This window comes from Triturus cristatus, chromosome 4_1 (genome assembly GCF_964204655.1).
Source record: "Triturus cristatus chromosome 4_1, aTriCri1.1, whole genome shotgun sequence".
NCBI lineage: Eukaryota > Metazoa > Chordata > Amphibia > Caudata > Salamandridae > Triturus > Triturus cristatus.
The window spans coordinates 219525581-219551398 of NC_140585.1; the positions used below are offsets into that span (position 1 = coordinate 219525581).

Consider the following 25818-nt stretch of genomic DNA (forward strand, 5'->3'; position numbering starts at 1 on the left):
GTAGTTACCCCCAGTCACTATCGCACAATGTTACTACCTGCCGGATGGCTTTTCTCATGTGGTAATACTTCCTGGCCATTTGTCCCTGCAAACATTTCCGGAGGCCCTTGTGCCATTACGAGACTCAGTTTGTTGATGTTCGCATCGCATCCGAATGCCAACTCTCGTGTGCTTCGAGATACTGTAATGTTACAGGAGGATTGTGACCCATCTTTGCATTTATATTCCAAGTCTGAATACCTTAGCTTAGCTGTTTCAATTATTGGTGTTCCTGCTTTGGCGGTTTATAATGCCAAATCTATTGGGAAAATGGCCTGCTGGATGGTGAAATCTATTAATCATACTTCTACAATTTTGTCTGACATGCTATTAGACGCCCAGGGTGAACGTAGGGCCATTTTGCAAAATAGAGCAGCCATTGATTATCTTTTGCTTAAACATGGACATGATTGCTCGGACTTTGAAGGTCTCTGTTGTTTTAACTTGTCTGACCATACACAATCCATTCGTGCTCACATCGACAAGTTGCGTGACTTAACAGAAGAAGTTAGAAAACACATTGACCAGGGCTGGTTTGACTGGCTCTTTAATTGGTTACCTGATATACACTTGCTACGCCAAATATTAGGTGGTATTTTGATTGCTGTTGCTGTTTTGATTTCTATCTGTTGCTTTATTCAGTGTATTCCTTCATTATTTCAATTCTGCACACTTGGTACTAGACATAGATCAGTTAGCTTTGTTTCATATTATTCTTCCACAGATGTTAGCTCCATTTAATGAATGTATAATAGACTGAAGTCAAGGGTGAAATGTACTGCTCGATTTTTCCGGTCTTATTGTGTTGAAGGGTGATTTAGGTGACTTCAGTCTCTTTCCATTCAAGTCTAAGGGTTAGGGTAGTGAATGGAGCCTATTTACTAGGCACTTCGACATGATTCTGTGCTCTTCCCCATAGATCAGGGCTTGCACATATAGCCTAGGGGATAGATTCGTTAGTATTAGGGATAACCTGTCCTGTAGTGAGGGTATTTCATGGAGCCGTGCTGAATGCAGGCCTGGTAGGCCTTAAACGGGAGAGACTCCATCTTTCCTCCTGCTCTGGCAGCTTGGATGTTTCTAGGTCATAGGCAGTGTTTTAGTTAGGAGGTGTTATTCGCTTGGAGAGAACCGGTTCAGGCCGGCCCTTATCGAAGGATTGTATTTTTCTTCATGCCGAAGACACTACATCAGTCCGGCCGGCTGGGAACGTGTCCTTGGCACGGGGAGGTACAAGAATTTGGTGGGCGGCAGGTTACGGGCTGGAATTTTCCATGAGGAAATGCACGTCTATATTAGTAAAAGTTTGAGGCAGATACTGGCACTTGCTTCTAGTCCATAGGCGGCACCTGGCAGTTAGTAGTAAAGCTGCTACTTATTCCAGGGAAGACAGATGACAAACTTGGAGGTGGAGAAAAACCGAGAAATAGATATTCCAAAGAGAAGAGAGTAGTCGATGAGGAAGAGGTCCCAGTGACTCGGAGAGGGAGACGGGAGTAAACCCGTGATTGCGGAGGTGTGACTTCCAGGCGAAGCCGAGGCGCAGACGAGAAGGGAACCTAGATGACCATTGAGTGCAGGCTACATACGACCAAGGTGATGTCAACCCCTTACTATTAGAGTGTACAACTTAATCTTTCACTTTTCTTTGCAGGTTATGTGATATGTATTATGTTCCGTGAGTATGCATGTAATAACTAAATAAAGTATTCAGTTTGTAGTAAAGCAATATGTGCTACGTGTTCTTGTGTAAGAGGGTAACCTATTCTTCTAGTCAGCTGTGACTTGACATGAACAGATGTTAATCCTGATCAGGTAGGTGGTAACTGAGTAAGGGAGAAAGGAGCCCTTCGAACTAGGGAACAAGTTGTGCTCAACTAGCTGTCTTTGTGTGATCTGATATATAGTAACACTGATGTCGTGGTAATTATAGGATGAACTTGTGCTAAGGCTGCCGTCTGGGCAGGAAGTCCTGGGTCCGTTTGGGACCGCGAGGCTGTGACTGCCGTCTGGGCAGGAAGTCTGTGGCTGCCGTCTGGGCAGGAAGTCCTGGGTCCGTTTGGGACCGCGAGGCTGTGCTAAGGCTGCCGTCTGGGCAGGAAGTCCTGGGTCCGTTTGGGACCGCGAGGCTGTGGCTGCCGTCTGGGCAGGAAGTCCTGGGTCCGTTTGGGACCGCGAGGCTGTGGCTGCCGTCTGGGCAGGAAGTCCTGGGTCCGTTTGGGACCGCGAGGCTGTGGCTGCCGTCTGGGCAGGAAGTCCTGGGTCCGTTTGGGACCGCGAGGCTGTGACTGCCGTCTGGGCAGGAAGTCCTGGGTCCATTTGGGACCGCGAGGCTGTGACTGCCGTCTGGGCAGGAAGTCTGTGGCTGCCGTCTGGGCAGGAAGTCCTGGGTCCGTTTGGGACCGCGAGGCTGTGACTTGTAGGTCTTGGTATATATAGTAGGAATTCCCTGTCCTTAGGTGGTACATATATGTGGTTATTTAGGTGTAAATAGGCCCTAGGGAGGGGGTAACGTTCTGGTTTGGGTTAGAGAGGCTCTGCTGAGCGGGTTCTATCTGATCCGAAGACCCAAGCAGAACAGGGGGCCATTTACGCACTTTGCGAGGGTCTAATAGAGACATCAACACTGACTACTGTGTACAGAGGGTGGTTTGGGTCCCCAGTGGTTACGAAAACATTAGCCTGCACCACAGTTTGCGGCGATCCCATATTAAAGTATCATCAAATGGCTGCGACACAAGGGTGCACCCTTCACTACTTACACGCTTGTCTCATACGAGTTTTGTTAGTGCGCTCCCTTGCTCAACCAGCCCCAACCCTGATGTAGTACTTGAGTAGGGGGGCTACCTGATTGAGAGGTCCCTCTTCCTGGGTTTCTCCTTATAATTGTTTGACTGTTCTGAATGATGCAATACTTTGAGTCAATGAACCTCTTCTAGGACCACAAATCTGTTCTCAGTGGGAATGCTGTGTATCAGGGGTCCGGGGGGTTGGTACCACCGTCTCATTTGCTGATGGTTCCGATTCCACAGCCCCTGTCCATGACTCGCTGGCGCTCTGGTTGCTGGTACTTGACAGGGGGTGTAGAAGTAGCCTAGGGGCCTTATTCCTGCATCCTGTCTATGATGGTTTGAGCACAGAAGGTTTTGGGCAGTCATTGGATTTTTAAAGTTGATCACTGTGCAATCTGCTTGCACATTTTTCGGCCTGCTGCCCACCCATCTGACCCTGCGAGTCATGAGGATCTCATCTGCATCTTCATAAGCAAATTGCCTCTGTTTAACCAGCCAAAACAAACATTTATTCTCAAGATCAAAATGGGTTTCCCCCTGCCCTTGTGTAAGCTCGGGTACACCTAAGATAATGACTTACGGGGATGAGGCATGCGGGAGGTTGATGGAGGGCAAAGCACTCCACTCTTCCCTGGGCCCTAATCCAGATTCATACCCAGCCCATTCCCTCCTGTGTCTAGGCACCTGCAGGTGCACACTATCTTGTTTAGTTGCCAGATCGGGATGTACTGATCTCCCTTCCTAGTCTCAATATTATCCTTGTTGACATCTGTGGTGTGAATAGAATTGTGGGCATGTGGGGGTTCAAGCCTTATTCCAAATGTTCCAGTATCGGTCTACCTGGCAGCTAGCATCAGTCTCCCCCACCCATGATCTGAACTTGCTTTCCCACCCTAAGTTCGAACAGTTCTGCCAGCTTGTCTACCCGTTCTACCAAGGAGCTGAGCTAATCTTTTACAATAGATCCAAACTGGACCGGTAGGTCCACCACACGTTTCGTCACCCAAACTGGGTAGTCCAAGGCTACTCAAGTACTGCCAGTGTAGTCTACATTCAAGTCTGTGTCGCCCCAGTGCTCTCCAGTGTCGAAGTCCCATCATTGAGCTTCTTCCGTTTTGCCCCTGCCCTAGTCGCTTGCTTGAGGTTCCCGTTTTTAGCAGGGCCTACACCACAGCATCCCCTTTATGGAGGTAGACTTTTGGTGCGTCACTCGCCTTTACGCAGTTAGCAGGCTGTGACTTGGGAGGGTTGATTTCCAAAACAGGGGGAGGGGGAGGGTGGGGGTGGTGGTGAGGGGGAGGGAGTCCAAGCCAGTCTTAGAAAGATTAAGGTCAGGAGTTCATGACAACCGCCTTTTAGTAAGTTCGATTTCGGTTGCCACTGCTCCTATCGCCATCCTATCAATTGAAGTTGGGAGGCAGTGTTGAGGGATGTTGCTGGGGAAGAGTTTGCTGTTTATCCTGACATAACCGTTTCCCCGGTGTTGCAAGGTGCTTGGAGTTAGCAGTCAACACTACATCTGCGCAATGCTATTCAGTGGAGGTACAACCTACACTAACACCCATCCCAGCTAGAGAGCCGGGCAAGATCCTCAACACTTAATGTTAGCTTTGCTTAGTGTGGCGAAAAAGAATACAGCACAAAATGCTGTACCTTAGGGTTACTTGTCCAGCCCCCGTAGCTCCACGAGCTAATCTTCAGAAGCAGATGTCAAAGGGGTGGCCAAGCCCAGCCTCTTCCGGGCGGGTTAAATGTCTAGGATCTCCCTCCGGCCACTAGAGTTGGGATCTTGAAATGGTGTCAGTCCCTTGGCAGGATGGGGTGGTGGGGCCACCATACACGTCAGTCCCAGCTGTGGCATAAAAGGCTTCTCCCCCAGCTGGCCACACTTCGGGGCTTTAATGGCTGGGAGCAAACTGGTATCTACTCTTTGGGGGAATGTTATGCATGGCCACACCCAATGATCCTTCCAGGAACAACAATCCGATTTTCCATGCCTCGATGTCAGTTTTACAAATATCTTCAGTTTTGGCATGCTATCATGCCTTACATAAACAATCTCGTAGCTCTCCCGGTGTCCGACCTGCTGGAAGGCAAACTGCTGATGGGCGACTTAGGGGGAATCATAAAATCTAAGAGATATATCAATTTCTTAATACAAACAGTACTACAACCTTTGAGGCTCTGAGGGCAGCCTGGCAGGTTGATCTTGGTCTTAAAATACCAGTTTGTCATGCCTGGGATGCCCCCAGAAACAAGAAAATTTGGCAGCAGTGGGAGATTATAGGGGTCGGACTCTGGAGCCCCCGTTGAAGATAACCGACTCCATAGAGGCGGAAATGAGATCATATAGCCACGATGCACGGCACAATGCACACACCACTAACTAGATGTGATGAGTGCTGCCGGTGAGGGACACACAGATGGGTTATAACGCAGTATGTTGAATTGTTTTGTCTTCTAATTCTCAGACAAAATGACATGGTAATGCTTATAATATGCTGATAATTTGTATTGAGTTTTTTTTACCGTCATAACACAAATGATTCATATTCAGTACAAGTGAAGAGGTAACAGTCATGAATACAAATGTTTTATCCAAATTTTTAGCAACCGGATGGATAATCGTACATAACTCCAAATAATGCATTGCCATATGGCCTAAGAAAAATAAAAGGAAATTGACAATTCACTAGTAAAAATGAATATCCGAATATTAGAAAACTTGTATTATCTAAACCTTACCACACTATAAAAAAAATTGGAACTCACCCCCCCCCACGGTTCACTGGTCCACTACTGTACAGTGTAACATATCAAAAGATTGTATTCATTCAATGAAAAACAGATAAGTATAGCGCATAAACATTTATAAATCCCTAGGCAATAAGAGACGTGGAGTAGCACGGCGTTACTCAGTCGCGGTCAGATTAACTAAAGGGGATGTGGGAGATGTGGGTGGAATGGACCCGACCTGCGATGTCGGAGGAGTTAGTGTATCTATGGCTTTAAATGTTTCTAGGATTTGGTCCCATTCCAGAGAGATAGGAATCCTACGCAGCCCTCGGAATTCTTCTTGCCTAACAGTCGGTCGCACTCTCTGCAGTACCCCATCGGATCATTTCAGTTTTCCAAGAAAGTGGTGTAGGGGGAGAAGAAGACTTCCACCTCATTGTGATGGAACGTTCTGCTACGAGCACGGCCAAGTTACTGGACCTTCTGTCTCTTGGGGAGCTTATGCAGGCCCAATAGACAATTGTCCGCCGAAGATCAAACAGCCATACCAGTAACTTGCAGCACTCTATAACTGATTGTTTGCCAGTACACCCGTAAGCGCGGGCACCCCCACAACATATGGAGTAGGTCCGCGTCTGCCTCCTAACACCTAGGGCAGGAAAGCTGTGTGTTAGGGAATATGCGATTAAGGTGGTGCGGTGTGAGGTATGCCCTATGTAATATCATATACTGTATGTACTTGAATTTAGCGTACGGGACACTTAGGAAATTCTAAAATACAGGCCCATTCCTTATCTGTCACTTCCCTCCCCAACTCCAGCGACCATTTTGCTCGGAGTGAAGTTAGCAGTATTCCTCACTGTGCCTGAATACCCCTATATAGCCAGCGGGTAAGGTGGCATCCCTCTCCCATTAGGTATATGGCATATACTAGTTCATGCTTAGGGTGTTCAGTCCCATCAGGGGACCAACGGAGTTTGACATAATGAAAGATAGTGGCATGAAGAAGAAACAATATCGGGGGGGACCCCCTGAGTACGGATACAATTATTATGATCTGCTAGTGTGCCTTCAATGAAGAGTGCTCCAATTGATGACACACCTTCCTGTATCCATGGGGATACAACTCTCCGAGGTTAACCCATTCGTAGTTGGTATCCCAAGCAAGGGGGTATTGAGAGAGTATGGGGGGCCCTTTTGGTGTATTGCAGGGCCTTCTTCCAGTACATTAATGCTGTCTTGAGCAAAGGGGGAACGGAGAGTGGAATCTTGGCGTGTGGCAAGAGTAATGTGTGAAGAGTGCCCTGGTTAAAAAGCTGAGGTGTATAACCAATTTCCTGGATGTGTCGTCCCGCTAGCCAATAAGATACCCACTGAAGTTGACTGGCCATGCAATAAGCTAGAAAATCTGGGGCTCAAAGTCCTCCCTCTTCAGGTCACAGCTGCAATTTGGCAAGGCCCACACTCCTACGTCCTCTACCCCAAATAAGTTCTGACAGGAGTGAATCAAGTGTACGAAAAATGTGAGCTGGGATGATGACTGGTATATTACTAAAAAAAAAATATAAAAGACGGGGGAAGGTTACCGAGTCTGGGGTATCTTTATGGCACATATCAAAAGCATATGATTTATACGCATTAATGGCCAGTCCCGATATCTATTCAAATTGTTTATATATAGTTGGGATGGGTTCCAGGTTTGTAGTGAGATAGTTAAAATACAGAATAATGTCATCCGCAGATGCGGACACTATGTGTGTGGTATTATTAATTTGGATACCCAGATCTATGGCCTCTTTGCAGAGCCTAATGAGTAGGGGTTCTAATGCTAATACAAACAGCAGCGGCGACAGGGGGCATCCCTGCCGGGTACCCCTGGCTATAGAATAAACAGAAGATATACGAGAGCCAGTCCTGGTCCGAGCCGTAGGAGTGGAATATAATAGTTCTACCCACCTCAAATAACCTCTTGGAATATCAAATGTTTCCATAGAAGCCAGCATGCAAGTCCAATCCAGTGTATCAAACGTTTGTTGCGTATCAAGAGAGATGCACCCAGTTTTACAAGAAAGGTCCGCTGCAGCTTCCATTATATAGTGGAGGCGTCTGATATTTAGGGAGGTACTGTGGCCCGGTATAAAACCACATTGATCCGTGTGAATACGTTTTGGAAGGTAGGGGAGGAGGCGCTTAGTCAATATTTTACTGAGTATTTTATACTCCGTAGATAATGAAGAAAGGGGGCGGTAGCCTGACATGTCACAGGGATCTCTATTCGGTTTGGGGCGAGAAGGAACTAGCGCTTGCATGGTTGTCAAGGGAAGCGTGCGCCTCTCTAGCGCCGTCTTGTAAAAGGTTCTCTAAATGTGGGGTCAGTTGCTCAGCATACGCCGAATAATATTCAGCAGGTAAACCATCCAGACCAGGAGTTTTTATTTCTGGGGCATTCCTGGATGGCTTCTTCAATGTCAGTTTTAGTGATAGGGGCTTCTAATTCTGATTGAGCAGCTGTTAGTTTAGGATATGTAAGGTCATCCAAAAAGACAGCTAAGTATTCATGTGATACAACAGTTGGAGCACTGTAAAGGCTTTTGTAATATGTACAGAATGCCAAATTGATATCTGCTGGAGTAGAAACAAAGGTACCATGCGGGAGAGAAATTTCTGTTATCGGGGAAGCGGAGGGAACATCACGTATAAGGCGAGCCAGAAGGGTCCCAGATTTATCTGTTTCTTTATGACTATACTGAGTGTATGCACTATAGTCTATTAGGCAAAGTTGTTCAAGGAGTTTAGCAGGTTTAATTCTGGCTTCTTGTAGCTGTGCTTGTTGAGATGGATGACTAATAGCCAAGTTTTCTAGTTTATGGAGAGAGTCTTCTACTAAAGCTAGGTTCTTGTGCATTTCCTGCCGAGCTCCCATGGCGGCCCCTATAGCCGTGTCTCTAATCACTGTTTTAAATGCATCTCGTTCGACTAAGCTGGAGGATGCGGATTCGTCATTTTCCGCAAAGTAATAATTAATAGCTGTACCTAGTGTGTGTCGAAAACCCCGTCCTCCAGAGTTTGTGGCCATAGCCGCCAAGTTGGGACCGGAGTAGGAACCATCCCCTATTCAAGTATTATTTCAAGCAGGTTATGGTCAGACAATGTTTTTCCGAGGTACGTAGACTCAACAATCTGGGACAACAGGGACATGGAACAAAAGATTCTATCAATTCTAGTGTGCAACTGGTGGTGGGGAGTAGAATGAATATTCCCGACCACTAGGATGTTGTGAACACCATACATCTTGTATTGTCCAACCCATGGCCCAAGCATGTAGAAACTCTGCATTTTTTGGTGGTTACCGCACCTCTGACCGGTGTGTGGGGGTGGGGGGAGGGTGAGAACAATCTAAGTGGACCTCCAAGACAGAGTTAAAGTCTCCGCCAATGATCCAAGGGTATCCTACCCAATCCATTAACATCGGGCTTAGGTTAGCGAGGTAAGTATTCTGTTCATAATTTGGGACATACACACTGCAAATTACTATTGGGACACCATCTAGTTTGCCTAGTAAAAGTACATAACACCCTGCTGTATCTATCCATTGTTCCATTAACACAAAGGGAACTCCATTCCGAAACCAAACAAGTGGGCCTCTGGCAAAGGCTGAGTAAGAGGTGTTAAAAATTTGTCCTTTCCATTTTTTGCACATTTTGCTGACTTCTGAATTAGTTAAATGTGTTTCCTGAATAAGAGTTATTTGGACTTTTCGCCTATTCAGCTGGGCATAAATTCTGTGACGTTTGTGGACTGATCCCATTCTCCGCACATTCATTGTCAATATTTTGGATTTACCTAGCACTGCCATACCGCATCAAACTGATACAAAGGAGTGCCCTAGAGGAATACAATACATTGCGTGACATAGGGTGGACCAGAAACCAAAAATCCCTCCATGAACTATAACATCCAATACTAGGGCCAACAATCAACTTACGTTGGTCCAAACATATGCCGAAATGTACGAATTCCAAACGCTCATACAATGCAGTAACTGCAGGGGTTGGGTCCTATACGGTGCATGCCCTAAAAATTACATACAGAGGTACACTCATGGTGGGACTCTGTAGTATGTTAAACTAAACAAACCTAGGGAGAAAAAGAAAAAACAATTGTAATCAGTACATTATTAATGTCATACTTCCCATCATCAGGTCAAGATAAGGCCATAATCGCGGGAGATCCACAGGGATCGATCTGCAACTTCAGCCAAGTAAGTCCTTTACAATTTGCGGGGGTAATCGAGGGAAACAGGATATCATTGCTCTCAGAGTCCAACGGCATCGTGTTATCATCAGATTGTTCCGGGGATGTGACTTGTGTGGGGTCACGCATGGAGGCCACCACCGCCAGCACCGACTCCTGTTTCATTAGGGCCTGCTCCGGTGATGGTTTTTTAGCAGACAGTGTCTGCGTTGTCTTTCTGTGAAGGGATCCAGGCTTGTTTGTTTGTGTCTGAACTTATCGTAGTTGTTGTTATATATTGTCCAGAGCCTGGGAGGGTAGAGTGGATTCAAGCCAAGCATTTGCTGTCTCTGGGCAATCAAAAAATTGGGCTTTCTGATCGTTAAAAATCTTCAATCGTGCCGGGAACAAAAGGGCATATTTCAGATTGCAGGCCTGAAGTTTCCGTTTGAGTGGTTGATAGGAAGCTCTTTGATGTTGCACTTGCACTGTATAGTCTGGGTAAAGAGAGACCATACTGAATAGGAGCATTTTCTTGGGCATTTTGTAGTAAGTGGTCACAGTCCCTATAATTAAGGATATAGTCTACAAGTGGCCTTCCAGCAGTTGGCCTGCCCGTAGGGATTCGATATGCAAGTTCCACACAGAAGAAGGTAGAAAGACTTTCTGGGGCTACATGATCCTTCAGCCATTTTTCAACAAACTGGGTCGCATTGGGGCCTTCTGAACGTTCCGGCAGACCAATAATGCGAACATTATTGCGTCTGGCTTGCCCTTCTGCATCCTCAACTCTGTCGAGCAGAGTAGTCACCTGCTTTTGCATTTGTGACAACTAAACAGTGTTCCTTATGTTGTGGTACGAGGTCCAGAAGTGTCTGTGCATGATCTTTGACCGTGTCAGAGAGTTTATTATGATCTGCACGCAGGAGGGTAAGGCCAGAGGTGAGAGTGCCAAGTTGTTGCTTGATAGACTGGCCCCAGTCCCTGATTTCAAGGTGAATTTGGTCCAACTTATCAGGATGGGGTGACATGGCCGTCGGTGGGACACAACTTATTGATGATGTTTGAGAGGCCGAGTCGGAATCCCCCTGAAGTGGTGTTTCCGTGGCAGGCACGTCAGGTTGCTTCCCCTTTATACGTCCCATCACGATACTTGTGGTGCAGTACTAGAGTAAGAAGGGCCGCCCAGTTGCGGTCTTAAGGCAGAGAGGCTGATCTAGTGATTGTGTCAATGAGCCAAGCTAGAGTGGCGGTGTGGCCGTAGATGGGTGACAAGAGTTAAGCCATATACTCTAACTGGTGTAGTCCTTAAGGGTCAGGAGAGACAGGGCCGTGACCTACCTATTTAACTTGTTGCTCCAACCAGCCACTGGAAATAACACACTAGGCTACGAGAACCTCACTCGTGCTGCTATGTCAGAAGTCGGTCAGACCCAGTCTGGAGGGCAGGTCCGGTGGAGAGCAGTCAGCTAACGGCCCACGTGCTGCACCATGAACCACAATGCTTTCAGTTATCCACTCAAACGACTCCTCAGGTATACACTAAGAGTCCCTTGCAATAACAAGAGGGGGCCACAGCGCCACAACGGGTGATCCAAATAACCCCAGACAATAGCCAACATAGTCAGGAATGTGCTTTACTGAGGGACACGTTGCTCAGGCCATTCAGGGTTGGCAAGCAGCCAGCCATACAGCGCCGATCGGTAGTGGAACAGAGCCTGAAGGGGCCGAGGCAAGAGAAGCATTCCAACAGTCAATCCAAGCATGGGGACACAGTCATTACCGCTGCAGTCTGCTGCGGATTAAAGGATGAGGCGGTAGATCCTTTGTCTCAGTCTGCCCACTTTTCAAGTAGATTACGAGGACCCGGACCTAACTGCTTCGATAGTAGGGGCCAGAGCGGCAGTTACATTTCAAAGGATTCCAGACCCCGCCTTGTGTTTCATTCACACTTACTGCCTCATCTCAGTGCCAGTGAATGAGTATACTCCGTTTGTGTGCCGCTGCAATCCAGGAGCAAGGGCCGAGAGAGGACAGACCTGCCCCTCAAGGAGGACCAACCGGCAGTATTGGTGCGCAGGCCCCAATGCCCGCGGGGAGGCAGGAAACACACCGCTGCTGTGGCGTGTGATGGCAGCACGTCACCGGGCTATGTGCAGGCACCTCTGGGGAGTCAGCGGCTCCGGCAAAGATGGATCAGCAATTGTTTTCCGCCTGTAGGCCCCGTGTTCAGTCAGTGACCCTCGGAGCAGTCCCCCACACAATAGGGAAAGTGCGTCACACTGCACGGGTGGAACGCTAAGGTCCGTCCGGTACAGGGGCACCCGCCGCCAGCCAATGGTGCAGACATCTTCGGGCAGGTCCACGGTCCGCAGGGGGCAGACTACGCCGTCGAGCAGAGCCGCTCAGTACCGCGATTGGTGAGCGGCCTCCAGGTGCCGTCTCCTAGTAGGCCGTAACCCTCAGCTTCGCTAGGCCAGGGAGTGCAAAGTCAGATTTTCAAGGCTTTTCCCGGTGATGGCGGTGCTCCACAGGGTTGGTAGTGCAGCCAATCGATCCCTGCTGCCCCAATGTCGTATAGGGGAAGTTACAGTAGGCTGCCACCAGGTTCCTCTGTAAAGACAGGATATTACGGGCCCCAGCCGGGAGCTCTGTTAAGATGCGGCCTCCATGCTTGGCGGTTAGCCACGCCCCATGCTTACGTATGTATTTGCATTTCTACGTTGCACTTCTGGGCCTTGCTGTGGCACGAAACTCAAAGCTTGTTGTGAAAAAGAAAAAAAGATTCAGGCATTTGTAAATACTGGCTATGTGGATACAGAGTGCTGGTAATAAGATATTAGGAATTCAAGGTAATTGCAAGTCGCCAAAAATAAAGTAAAACGTTGTGGGCAACAGAGATTGTCAAAATATTTACAAATGTTTATTACAAAAAGTAGCAAACCATTTGTTGAAAAACATACCTAAAAATGCTACCTCTCTTTACAAGTCAGAATATGCAGTGGGTGGTTGAAAGACGTAGCAGTTATTTAGTCCTGAATTAAGAGCTGCTGGAATTTCTAGCAGCTGTGACTCACCTAGACTGAACTTAACTGTTGATTTCAAAGGTACATAGACTTTTTTTTAAATGAGTGGCCTTTCTTGTGACGTTTTAAGTCCCAATCAAAAAGTTGTAATCCACCCTTCAAATGCCTAATTTTAGAGCCAATTCAAAAGCTGCAAATTACTTCCATTAATTAAAGTGTGCTATTTTCAACCCCACCTCGATGTGCTCAATATCGAAATTCTCATTTGTTGCCCAGCTATTCCTTTGACACTTCCAATTCTAGGTCCTACTCCATGACTCACAATTCCAGCCATTTTCTGAAGCTACAAAATAAGACCATGTGCCATTTCCAGCTCCTACTTACTTTGTCCCTTATCTACCCCCTCACTATAAGCTTGTAATTCCATCCCCTTCTCTACAGCCCACAATTCCACCTCCTCATGAGAGTACAATTACATTGTTATTCTGTAGCATCCCCATGCACACTTTTGTAATCTCATTTTCCAAAACTCAGATTTTTTGCCGTTTTCTTCATGCTTTCCATTTGCTTGGGTACTATTATATACTCCTAAGTCAGCTATCATATATTCAGCCAGCTTCTCTACATGCGATATTCACCTCACAATTAACACAAAACTCACGACCATATTAAAACTGAGGGAGGTTCAACTATCTTGTATGCATTTTGATGACAATCATTAAAGGAAAGAATATACTATTTGTTTCTCAATTATAAGTACTAACAGCTCTCTTTGTGGTAGCGTGGGCGAGCAGTTAGGCTTATACAGAGGGTGTGTTAAACATTTATTAGATTCACTCAATCAAGACTGATCCACACACTCAGATTCGGAATCCAAACCAATTGGGCAAGTACAAATAAGGTATACTTGTATTTTATTTCTAGAACCAAGCAGGACTTGGTACAGGTAGGTAACATATACTTTCAATTATAAACTTTTACACAGAAATGCAATTGAGGACGGATTTGCAGTTATTACAGATTTATATCACTTCAAAATGCAGTTTGAATTACACCGCAAGTACTTTTAGAATACTTTTTAATTACTTTTGGATTACTTTGAGTACCACACCTAGGGTTCTTACAATACACGGCAAGTAAGAATTTTAATACTTTGCAGTTTAGTTCTCTTACCTCTGTACAAACATCAGTTCAACACTTAGAACATTTTAGGCCCAAAATCTTATAACATGGGTTCCTTGTAAGTGTGTAGATGGACGATGTGATTGGATGTGCTAATGTTAAATCTGATAAACTCAATGTCAACATGCACATTGATGTACTCGCATACACGAACAAACTTGCATCACTATTATCAAATTTGCCCAATCAAACTCTCCATCAATCCTAACTCAGAAATACGTGATCAGGCAGGCTCTGAGAATCAGGCCCATGGACACTGATTGACAGGTCACAGGTGGGATGGCATGTAGCCGGCAGACAAACGCATGAATAGGAAACTCAGGTCAAACCCCAGATAAGCGCAGAAACACCACAATGGTCCAGGGAGATTGGTCCAAATAAAGCACACATGGCCGGAGGGGTGCACGCGTTCCCACAACACCATAAAGTCAGATGCCCCATGAAGTTAGGAACACACAGCCAATCAGGACACAGCACACACAGTGATCACGCGCCCCTCATGCAGGACATCTGGACACATTACTCAATGGCCCCCATTGCGTCCACCCAAGGTCGAGGCCCATGTGCATTTGTTATCAGGGACCTTATTGCATTGCAAATCAAACGCAGCACCCGTGCTTTAGCTTTAAACATCTTAAGCTAAAGCAGGGGTGCTGCAATTGCTTCAAAAGAAATGAAATAGACAAAAACATTTTTGTATAATTCTTTACTTGTGAAGCAATTGCACCCCCCACGCTTTAGCTTAAGATGTTTAAAGCTAAAGCACGGGTGTCGCGCTAGTAACAAAAGCGAACAAATAGAAAAATAAAATATTTGGCTGTCATTTTTTCCCTATTTATTTACTTTTGTTACAATGGCGGAACCACACTTTCGCTTTAAACATCTTAAGCTAAAGCGCGGATGCCACGAGTGTCTCAAAAGTAAAGAAATTGGAGAAAAAAAAAAACTGTGGGGACGCATTTATTCATTTTTTTTTAGCTAGAGCAGGGCATGCTGCCATTGTAAGAAAAGTAAAGAAACAGAAAAAAAAAAAGGCATGCGACCGCGTTCGGCAACGAACAAAAGAAAAGCGCAGTTTGCCATTTTTGCAGCTGAGGCATGCCGCGCTGGGTAAATAAAAAATTAAAAAGTGCTACAGGAGAGCGTGTTCTGCCTGCAACAGTGGGCAGGAGAAAGCCATTTCAGAAAATAGTGCTCCGATGCTGTAATTAAAACGTACAGAGTAACAACACATATAACAGAGGGTATTCTCATGTGAGGGTACAAGAAGAGAAAAGATGGTACTAAGGAGGGACTACTAAGCGTATTGACTAACGATTAAGCATTTACAAAGGACAGTGACAGGAGCCAATTAAAAAGAAGGGTGGAGCTTCATGCCTATATCCTGAATACTCGTTTAATCAAAAGGAGGGAGAAGCAGAGATTCATTCAGCTTCTGTTTGGTACAGTCAAGATCAGAGGAGAATTAATCACATATCCTGAATACAGCATGTCTCGCAGAGACTGCGCAAGCACTGCCAAGGCAAGACCTAAGAAGGATCAACAGAATTACTTTATGCTACCCAGAGAAGTGTATACAAATGTGTTCACATTGATTTTACTTTGAGACAGTCCTCAAACCCGCTTCTGTAACTGTCCTACCGGCCAAAGTGTTTGATTAAACCAACTGTCATGTTTTGCCAAACGCCTCGTCTTTTGTTTTTTAAAGGTCAATTCATATTCAAGCAACACTTGTATGCCAATGAGTGCCATAAATAAATCTACACCCCCAGATACATCCAATGTAGCATACGCAAGGCATAAGTTTACTATTTCGTAGTGCCTACTGTGCATGGTTTGACTGATTAGTGATTTAGCAGCTTGTATTTATATAGGGTATTAGTGAGCAGTATTGTAGATGCTTTGCCAGCTTACCCTGTGACCTGAATTGGTCATCTGTGTGCAATTGCAAAGGGACAAGCTGGTTAGATTGACTCTTATGTAACCCTAGGTGGCTGAATGCACACTAGTTCCTTGGTTTCTTTTTATGACTAAGTGCCATCTGCATACCTGGATGTTGGATAATGGGTAACAAAACAGAAACCGGTGGCATGATCAAATGCCACTTGTAGTTGCTTGTGGCTTCCAAGGGTGTGTGGGGTGCCTATGCAGTCACTGCCAGTTGTAAGCTAAATAGCATTCAGGTAGTTGACTGTAGTCAGGTTCCATAGTCTCTGGACATTTATAATACTATGGATACATGCTGTTAGGAGGCATAAGCGAAACACACAAAAGGTGATGGAAGGTTGCTTGCAATAACTCGATCCACTGGCAATCGCTCCAGATAGCACTCCAACCCATAGTTCTTTTGCTCAATGTGTCACCTCAATATGGACCCAGCCATATGTAAATCAGTCTTGACTCTGCTACTCATGGAAACAATCCAGCCTGAACTGCCAAGTCTGGCACTCCCTGAGCCAGAACACAAGCAATCCAGGACCGGTTTCACCCACATTCTGTGACAAGATTTACGGTAAGCGTGATAACATTTAAAGAAGATTGTGCCTTATTGGACAGGGAGTTTGGTACCTGTTCTGTAAATAGAGGTGCTAGGCATACCTCGGTTTAATAACAGTCTGGCAATTGTTGGTTGAGCTGCTAGCAGCCGGATTAGACGTCTCACAGCATCAATGCAAACCCTTCCACGGATGAGGATCTATTAACAGTACAAAGAGGAAGATCCATCAACCTAGCTTTGTGTGAAGTACACATGCATCCAAAGCATGCAACTCATTTTCTATCAGGCAATCAGAATGTGGGTGTTGAGGGACAGAGGCTTAGCTGGAAGAGAGGAGACTCTAAAAATGTTACTTGAAAATCGATTTGTGTTGAGGTATCTTGGATGCTTGAATGTTGGATCAAGGACAACAACTGTTATGCCAGGAAACCCTAAGTAAGCTGGATATGTGGAGGTTAATGTTTGGTGTAAGAGAAGTCTGTTCATTGTAAAAATAGGGTGGACGAGAGAGGGCATTTTGGTTTTTTAGGCATAAACCAAGAATATAGTTATTTGTGCATGAATGCAGCATCAAAGACTCCAGCGGTGGTTTATAGTGAGAGATCACAATTAAGTGCCTATGGTGGAGGGAAGACTAAGCTTTTGACAGTAGATCAAATAGAAAAATCTGGTAACTTCCAATTACCTACCAGTAATGAATTACACATTCGGACTTATGGTCCTGCATATTACGTAACTCCCTTGTTGAATTTCTGGCTGCTGAAAAAATTAAAGGAGCTCCGCTTGCCAGCTGGAAGTCAATGTAGAGCCTATTTTAGCAGAGAAATATGGCAAGAGGCATAAAAGTGCAATAATAGTCTGGAAAAAGTGGTTTGAATCCTTTAGAGTTTGCTTAATAAACATGCTGCTGCTCCTAGGTCATACCAATTACAAAGTCCAGGCTGGATATAAAATAGAACCTATGGCAACCTGATCACGTGTCTAGTGAACGCCTTTTACAAGATACTATTGCTAAGCAGTATTTTAAGCAGTTGCTGGCAAGGAGGCAAAGCATTCAAGTCTGCCACTGGTTTCTATAGAAGAGGTGTGATAATGATTTTACGGTGGGCCACAAAAAACTCCTGTGAGGAGGGAGGTATAATCTGAAGATTTGCGGTTCATGAACAAGGACCGGTTACTTAAAGCACACACATAAGCAGACATTTTTGGGGGTCTTCACACTCATTGTCGATCCTTGGGAAGAACTTAGTGAATGGGGAATTAAGCGGAGGAGGTATAACCAGTGGAAAGAGAAAGGTTCAGTGAAGATAGATATACAGATTCATGAACAGTGGATCGTCACAATTTTGTACGGTGCAACACTAACTTTTGTAGGTGTTTATATTTCTCTTCATTTTGTATGTAGCACTATGAATGTGTCAAGATAAATATTTTGACTCTGGTCAGTCCTAACGTAGCTACCATTACATTTCTTTCAGTGGGTTTTGCATCAGACATTAGTTTGTGCCAACTAGGGGTAGACATGATGGCCATCTGGCATTTAAACTATAGGATGCAAGCTAGGGAGCTGCTTTTAGAGCAGGACGGGCTGCTGTGACAGCCATATAAGCCCCTATGGCCTCATTCTAGTCGAGACTTCCTGTAGTGTGTGACTGGTTCAAACATGTTTGCCAGGCTAGCTTTTGGCTTTCAGTCCAGCTCTAGGTCCAAGCATTGGTACTGTAGTACTCTATGAACAGCCCGAGCCCCAAAGAAGAGAGGAACTTAATACAACACTCACCAATAGCACCAGCTCCAAAGGTGTCATCGTTGAACTGATCGATCTCGTCATCTTCTTCTCCAAGCACCTGAAATGTTTCTTCTTCATCCAGAGGACAGTCCTCTAGGGACTAGAATAAACAAAAACATAACTTTAACCTCCTATTAAAGGAACAGCAACCATTCTTCCTCGAAAGGCTGCAAGCAGTCTGCTGCTGTCAACATTTGGTGGATACTTAGTTCCAACCTTCGTGGCTTAACAAAGAGGCAACAGCATAGCATGCTTGTTAAATAGGCATTTCTGAAGGAAGCCGGAAGCATGTTTACAGTGGTGCAAGTCTAAGGAAGCACTTGAAAGCAAGACTGATGGGGTCAATGTGTAGTGAAGTTTTGGATGGTTGACTTTAATAACATCTCAGATAGGGATGGCACCACTGAGAAGGAGATCTCAAATATCAATGCTGATGTAAATATGTTTAAAGCCTGAAGCGAAAACACTAACAAATTACACAATCCCAGTCTGTCAGAATGGCGTTCCAGGTGCAACAACATTCACCAGACTGGAGTTCTGGAAAGGCCCCAGGGCTGGTCTGTGAAAGTGGAATTGCTAACTGGGGCCCTTAGACTAAAAGTGTTAGACTTGGCCCTCTCTGCAGGTCACATCCAAGCTTTTGCCTTCATCCCTATTTTCCTGAAATCGTTTTTGTTGCCTTAGGACTATGTGCACTTTATCACTGCTAACCAGTGCTAAAGTGCTTGTTCTCACTCCCTAAAACATTAGCTTACACCTGATTGGCATTATTTAATTATGTGTCCATAGTAAAGTGGTATACCATACACCCAGGGCCTGTAAATCAAATGCTAATAGTGGGCCTGCAGGACTTGTTGCGCCACACACTTAAGTATCTCTGTAAAACATGTAAAACTGCAGTTTTAAACTGCCAATTTGACTTGCCAATATAACCACTTTGCCAAGCCTAAAACTCCCCTTTTAATACACGCAAGTCACTGCCTGAGAAAGGCCCTAAGCAGCCCAATGGGCAGGGTACATAATTTTACATATCTTGGTAGTGAAAACCCACAAATTAGTTTTTCACTACTTTTGGACCTAGCTCTCCCACAGGATAACATTTGGTTTCATTATTACATTTAGTAAGTGCTGAGTGACATAGCAGGAGGAAAGGAGGACACAGATGGGTTAGGTAAAGGGTGCATCCACAGAGAGAGAGCGTTACATGATGTGCATGCAGATAAAAGATTTTTCACTAAACCCTTTAAAATATTCTGATTTCCAGGCAAACTGCAACGATGGTGTAAACAAATGGAAGAAATTATTAAAGAGCTCACACTTATGAGGCTGAGTGGAGAGGAAAGTAATGCATTACAGAAAGAGGTGACAAAGGATGAAGTTAAAGAAGCCCTGATCCTCCTATAGTTGGTTAAAGAACTGGGCCCTAAAGGATTCAAGCCGGTGTTTTATGTTTTAAAGTTTAAAGTAAAACACATGCTAGCTATGTTCTTGACAGTTCTGACTCTCATACACAAGGAGGTGGGGATAAATCAGAAGAAATGCACTGGATAATAATGTTTAATTATTTGCAAAGGAATTTGGCTCGAGTGGAACACTAAAAGGCTCATATACCCACACCGGTCACAATGAATAACAAACAGGTCACGGAGAAAGAATTTCTGTTGTCTTCATAACTGTATAGAATATGCTTAGACTGTCTCCAATGCTAGTACAGACATGCTGTAGCTGCAACAAAAATCTCTGAAATAGCCTTTTCTGTTTAGGGTCTTTGAAGTGATGTACTTTGGATCATATTAACTAGGATGAATTACATTAGATGAATTAGCTATACAATAGTCAACTGGTGAGGTTCATGGTGAATGGGATATGGTCACGCAAATTTCACCAAAAAAGGGGGTACACAAAAGGAATGTCTCCTTCCCCTTTTTAACTCACCCAGTCTCGTAAACCTCAAACTTGTGGGAAGAGAAGTCAGTGCTTCACATACCTTGACCAAATGATTCATAGACTACATCTTCAGCGAGTATGGTACATATTCAGTTTTCCGAATTATTTGTAACAAATCAGTTCGGTGACAGACTGGTTTCCATCACTGTTATTATATTGTCCTTTGCAGATAACACAACAGGAATTTAGATACCAAGTCATTTATGATAACAAAGGACAAACCGATTGTAAGACCGAGGTTTTCTAATTATTTGAAGCTCTCAAAGAGGCTACCGCCCCGTCACTCCCGAGTAAGAAGGTGTATCTAAAATCATTATGCATCCAAATGTCCTTTATGTTTTACAGAACATCCGGTTCTGCGTCTCCAACAATTCTTTCCAGAAGTGGAATGCAATTGTTTGGTCGCTGCTCTGAGATGATGGTTTGCCCAGAATTTCATTTCAAACACTGATACCACAGCACTCATATTTCCAATTATCAAGTGGCATACCTACAAGCCACAATAAATGATTTGGCCTTTAATGGATGAACTCTCTCTGAAGTTCAATAGGCATGGAAGGTAAATGTATGTTGTGCAGGGGAAAAGTTGCTACCAAATAGCTGGAACACACAAACCTGGTTCTGTGACTATGTAATATGACCACATCGCTGAATGGATGGAACTGCTTTACCGCTGGGAGGAAGACTGAGACATCTGTTCCTGAATATCAATGTAGATTAAGGGCCAGCAGATTGAGTGGATAATGGTACATGCAGGGGTGCCAATATAATGCAGAGTGCAAGTGTCATGCAGATTCTGACATTGGTATAGCACCCATAGCATTCCATTTCTTTTACACGGTGTAACAATGTTGGCTCACAGAGCGGCCTAAGTGACAAGTACTTTAGTCTTGACACTAAGACCTGAAATGTGCCCAGTAATATTGAAACAAAATGTAGCTTTGCGTAGCCAATGGGTGAAGAAGAGTGACAGATAGTCACTGTGATGATGTGTGTAATCGTTCAATGAATGACACTTTCCTTCATGGAGGCAGTCTGGGTCCGACACTGGTTTGGCAGTCTTTGCATTCAGGGTGTGTGAGAAAGTGGTTCTGTATATACTGTTCCCAAATAGGTACACGAGTCCACAGTCCCCAGAGGTTTGGCAAAGGTTAAAGTTAGATATAACCTCTCTAAAGTGGTAGCTTGGTCGAGCAGGAAGGCAGTATCAGAGGACAGTGTAAAGCATTTATTGTACACACTCAGTCAGCAAATGGTCTCACACACTCAAGAACTGAACTCTAGGCCAATGGTTTGTATATAAAAATATATGGTTGTTTTATTTTAGAACCAACAATAGGTATTAAAATATACTTTCTCAGAATGAGATGCTTTAATTAAATACTTTTGCAGTATGCAATTGACTTTTGTAGGTAGTAGGTACAGGTTGTTGCAATAGGCAACACAATTTCAAACACAATAATACATTGAGTTTAATGGAAGTTTCAAGCTATTTGTAATAGATTACTTTTGTAACTCCAGGACTGGATCCTAGATTCAGTCCTGGGACAGTTCTTGGAGACAAGCGAGTAAAGTCGACTTAGTTACTGTTGTGATTTTTAGGCAATATTTTGCTATTTTAAAGTTGACAGAAGAAATTTCATAGAAAAACAATCAATGATTCCCTATGGAAGAAAATTCAAGTTACAGGTATAGTTGGTTCTCGTTACTTTTGTAATCCAGTACTGGGCTCCTAGGCTAAGTACCGGGACCTCTATATAAAACAGGTAAGTAGTTACATTTTCACAGTTGGCACGATTTTTAAAGAATATTTGTAGTTTGCAAAAATCAACACTTAGAAGAAATTTCACAGAAAAACAGTCACTGATTTCCTACGTAAGAAAATTGGGTTAATGGTAAGTACGGTTGTGAGTACTTTTCAGGGTCAGTGCTGGGCACCAAGATCCAGCACTGGGATCTCTCCTAATAGTAGGTGAGTATTTTCGTTTTCGTTACTCGGTTGATTTTAGGTGAATATTTTAAGTTTTAGAAACTCCACACCTAGAAGAAATTTCAGAAGAAACCTGTCAATGTTACCCTATGGAAGAAAATTTGGTTATCGGCTTTTGGGTAAGTACTCGACTGGCAGAGTTAAGGTTCTGGGCACAGACTCAGGGGTCTCCCAGGGTCATGCAAGTACAGTTGTTACACCCTCAGCGGCACAGGGGAAGCCGGGTGCAGAGAGAGTTAGGCCCAATGTTATCCTATGGGAGGCAGGGGGGCCTTGGTTGGTGGCTGCTGACTAGCAGGCCACGCGGCTTTGGGAGCTGGGCTCCTGGTCACTTGCTCAGGGCAAATGGGGAAGTAGGTAGGAGTAGAAGTTACACTGCCAGGTCTATTCGGGCGGCTGGGTGCACAATGGGAAAGCTCCAGGATGAACAAAGGCTGCAAGCTCGGGACGAAGATTCTTCAGGTGCCACCACCACTTTTAGAGGTAAGCTGGGTAGTTGGATGATAGGTAGGTACCCAGAAGTTGGGCACAGTGGGCTGCAGGACGCCGGGGTGCCTTTTGATGTCGGGAAATCTTTCCCTCTGTTGATCGCGGTTGGGGGGTACCTGGTTCTGAGGCTGCAGGTGTCGTCAGGAGCGTCGAGGTGAGTCCTTGGGTGCCGGATTCGGGGTCACAGTCGCCGGGGATGACGTCCTCTGGGTCTTGTTCACTCCGGCACAGGCCAGGCTTGGCGGGTGCAGAGTGTGCAGGGTTCGCGGTTCCAGGCTGATGCCAGGGGTTAGAAACTTGTTTTGAGCAGTACTTTCTTCTTTAATCTTTATTTCGACTACGATGAGTCATAAAAGATAACACAAAAAACATAAATTCCACAATTATAACACAATTGGACATAAAATTTCATAGTTTTTACAATCAAGAAAAAAGAAAAGAGTATATCCATCATACAGTTATGATTGGAAAAGCCACTAATCACGTTAACAGACATAGTTTGCATCATTCGTTCTAGCAGAGAAGTGTAAAACTAGATGGTATCATATTTACAATGCTTTCTCCTTATTTTCCACATTGCATCTAAAAATTTGCTAACTGCAAAAACGGTTAGAGGCGATAGATCCGTTTTTAATAATCGATATGCCTCCATGTGTTTTCTAAAACCCCATTTTTTACATAGGGGGATAATCCATTTTTTCCTGGATTCTATGTATAGAGGACAAAAGAAAATTACATGGAGGTCATTTTCAGGGTGAGTGGTGCAAGAGGGACAATTAAGATCAGTTGAGGGGCGCCATCTATTCGTAAGAGCGCGGATGGGAAGGGAATTATATCTCCATTGTAGATACATTTTTCTTAAGGTTGTGGGGTAAATATCATCCAAGACCATCTCCAACCTATAATAATCTTTCATTAAAATGAATGATCTTGTCATAGAGCCCAAATTATCAGAGGTCAGCCAGACCGAGCAATTTCTTTCATAAAACAATGTTACCAGGGCTTTACGTGATATGGCCTTGGATGCAGTTTCTGGAGAACTCCATAGGGAGGGGCAACCCAACCTATCACACTCTGTCTTGATATACCTTAACCAAGGAAGGTTTTGTATAGTTTGGTACTTCAGTAAATCTGAAAGTTCTTGTCTATAGGTATTGAGTTCCGCGGTTGCCCATAAACGTCGCCAAAAGGTTAGAGGCTTTAAGGCTAATTCCTCCTTAATGGATCTAATTCCTAGGTCCAGCCTAAGGGGAAGAAGTGGGGTGCTAGCCGGTAGAGATGATAATTGTCGTAGAAAATTATTTTCCACGACCATAAATGATTGCAGGCAATTATTGCCCCATAGTTCCGCCCCATAGATTACTGCCGCTCTGGCCTGTACCTTATAAATTTCTAAAGGTGGGCCAATTGGTTTTATGTAGGAGTTTTTCCAAAGTTTGCCAATCGCCCCAGTTTTCTGTGTTAATTTTAATCGTGATTTGGTTTGGTGTTGAGTCCATGTGAAGTTTTCATTTATTGTCACTCCTAAGTACTCAAACACACGGACTCTCTCCAAACCAATTCCGTCAATGGTTGGGTTTGGCCGGGATTTTTTTGGGGGGTTCAGAATCATAAATTTTGTTTTTGAAGTATTGATTTCCAAGCCCCTGTCCTGGCAAAAGGAAACAAACCCATCCAATACCCGCTGGATACCCATAGGGGATTTGGCAAGTAGCAAGGTGTCATCAGCAAACATAATTGCCGAAATCCCCACTCCAGCCAGCTTTGGGGCATCTCTGTTTGGAACCTTGTTTAGGTAGGAGATAACTCCATTTACGTATAGGCAGAAAAGAGTGGGAGCCAGGACACAGCCCTGGCGGACACCTCTGTTGACAGGGAAACTAGCTGATAATTTTCCCTCTCTCCCACATCTAACCTTAGCATAGTTTTCAGTGTGTAATCGGATTATGATGTCCAGAAGGGAAGGTGGAATTCCTAATTCACGAAGAACAGCCCATAGCTTGGTACGTGGGACCAAGTCAAAGGCTGATCGAAGATCTACAAAAACTGTGTATAGGGATCCACCTTCAACCATGACAGTTTTCCAGTAGAGCATGTTAAACCTAAAAATCTGATCAATAGTAGATACAGATTTCCTAAAGCCAGCCTGATAATGGCTTAGGATCTCCTCCTCATCAATCCAGTCCAGTATACGATTGATAATTAGTCTGGCAAACAGTTTTTGGGCTACGTCGATAAGGCTGATAGGCCGGTAATTGACTGGGAGGAGAGGCGATCCCTTCTTATAGATAGGGACTACCTCCGCGCCCAGCCAAGTAGAAGGAATCTTCATACCCCTTGCGATCCCATTATATATAATTAAAAGATAAGGAGCCCAGACTTCTGGTTCATGTTTATAAAGGTCGCCAGGGACCTTGTCAAGGCCTGGAGCCTTCCCTGCTGGGAGTGCGGCGATAGCAGTCAGGACTTCAGATATAGTAAAAGTAATTGGATTAAAAGTGGAATCATCAATCAGTGGTGATTCAGATAAAAGAGGAGTTGGGCGAGGGGCTGGGTTGTTGTACAAAAGTGTAAAATGATCCTGCCAGACTTGCGGGGCAATATTCGGGCTAATAGCAGAGACCATATCAGTGGAACCGGTGGTGACAATTTTCCAAAATCTAAAGGAGTCTCGTTCCGCCAAAGCAGATGTTAGATCGGCCCAGTTCTGACTGGCCCACTCAAGTTTGGCGTGGTGAATCAAATAACAATACACACGCCTTTTGTATTTGATTAGATCTCGCTCAGCATTTTCCTTTAATGCTGTCATTAAATCAGCTTTTGCGAGTCTACAAGCTCGATTATACCATGCATGTTTCCTGGGTTGGTGTTTCTTTAGGGGAACTACAGGATTCAAGATATCTCCTAAACTTGCATAGAGTGCATCATTATGTACAGCAATCTCACTATTAATATCCAAAACTAATTGGGACTCAATACGGTCAGCAATTTGTTCCAAAGCTAAGCTAACCTTCCCATAAATTTTGGAGATGTCCTCCGGATTGCTGACCAATTTCGACCATTTCACCCTCCGTCTATTATTGGAGAGGGCAAGATTC

At 44.6% G+C, this 25818-nt stretch overlaps 1 protein-coding gene across 1 annotated transcript in view; it reads right to left on the reverse strand.

Annotated features, from left to right (window-relative positions):
* The window catches only part of PATL1 (PAT1 homolog 1, processing body mRNA decay factor), a 278312-nt gene that overhangs the window by 230492 nt on the left and 22002 nt on the right, over positions 1-25818 (reverse strand). The window contains exon 2 of the mRNA XM_085651893.1: positions 18286-18394. Within this exon, the coding sequence (XP_085508019.1) occupies positions 18286-18394 (109 nt within the window). The remainder of the gene's footprint in view (positions 1-18285; positions 18395-25818) is intronic.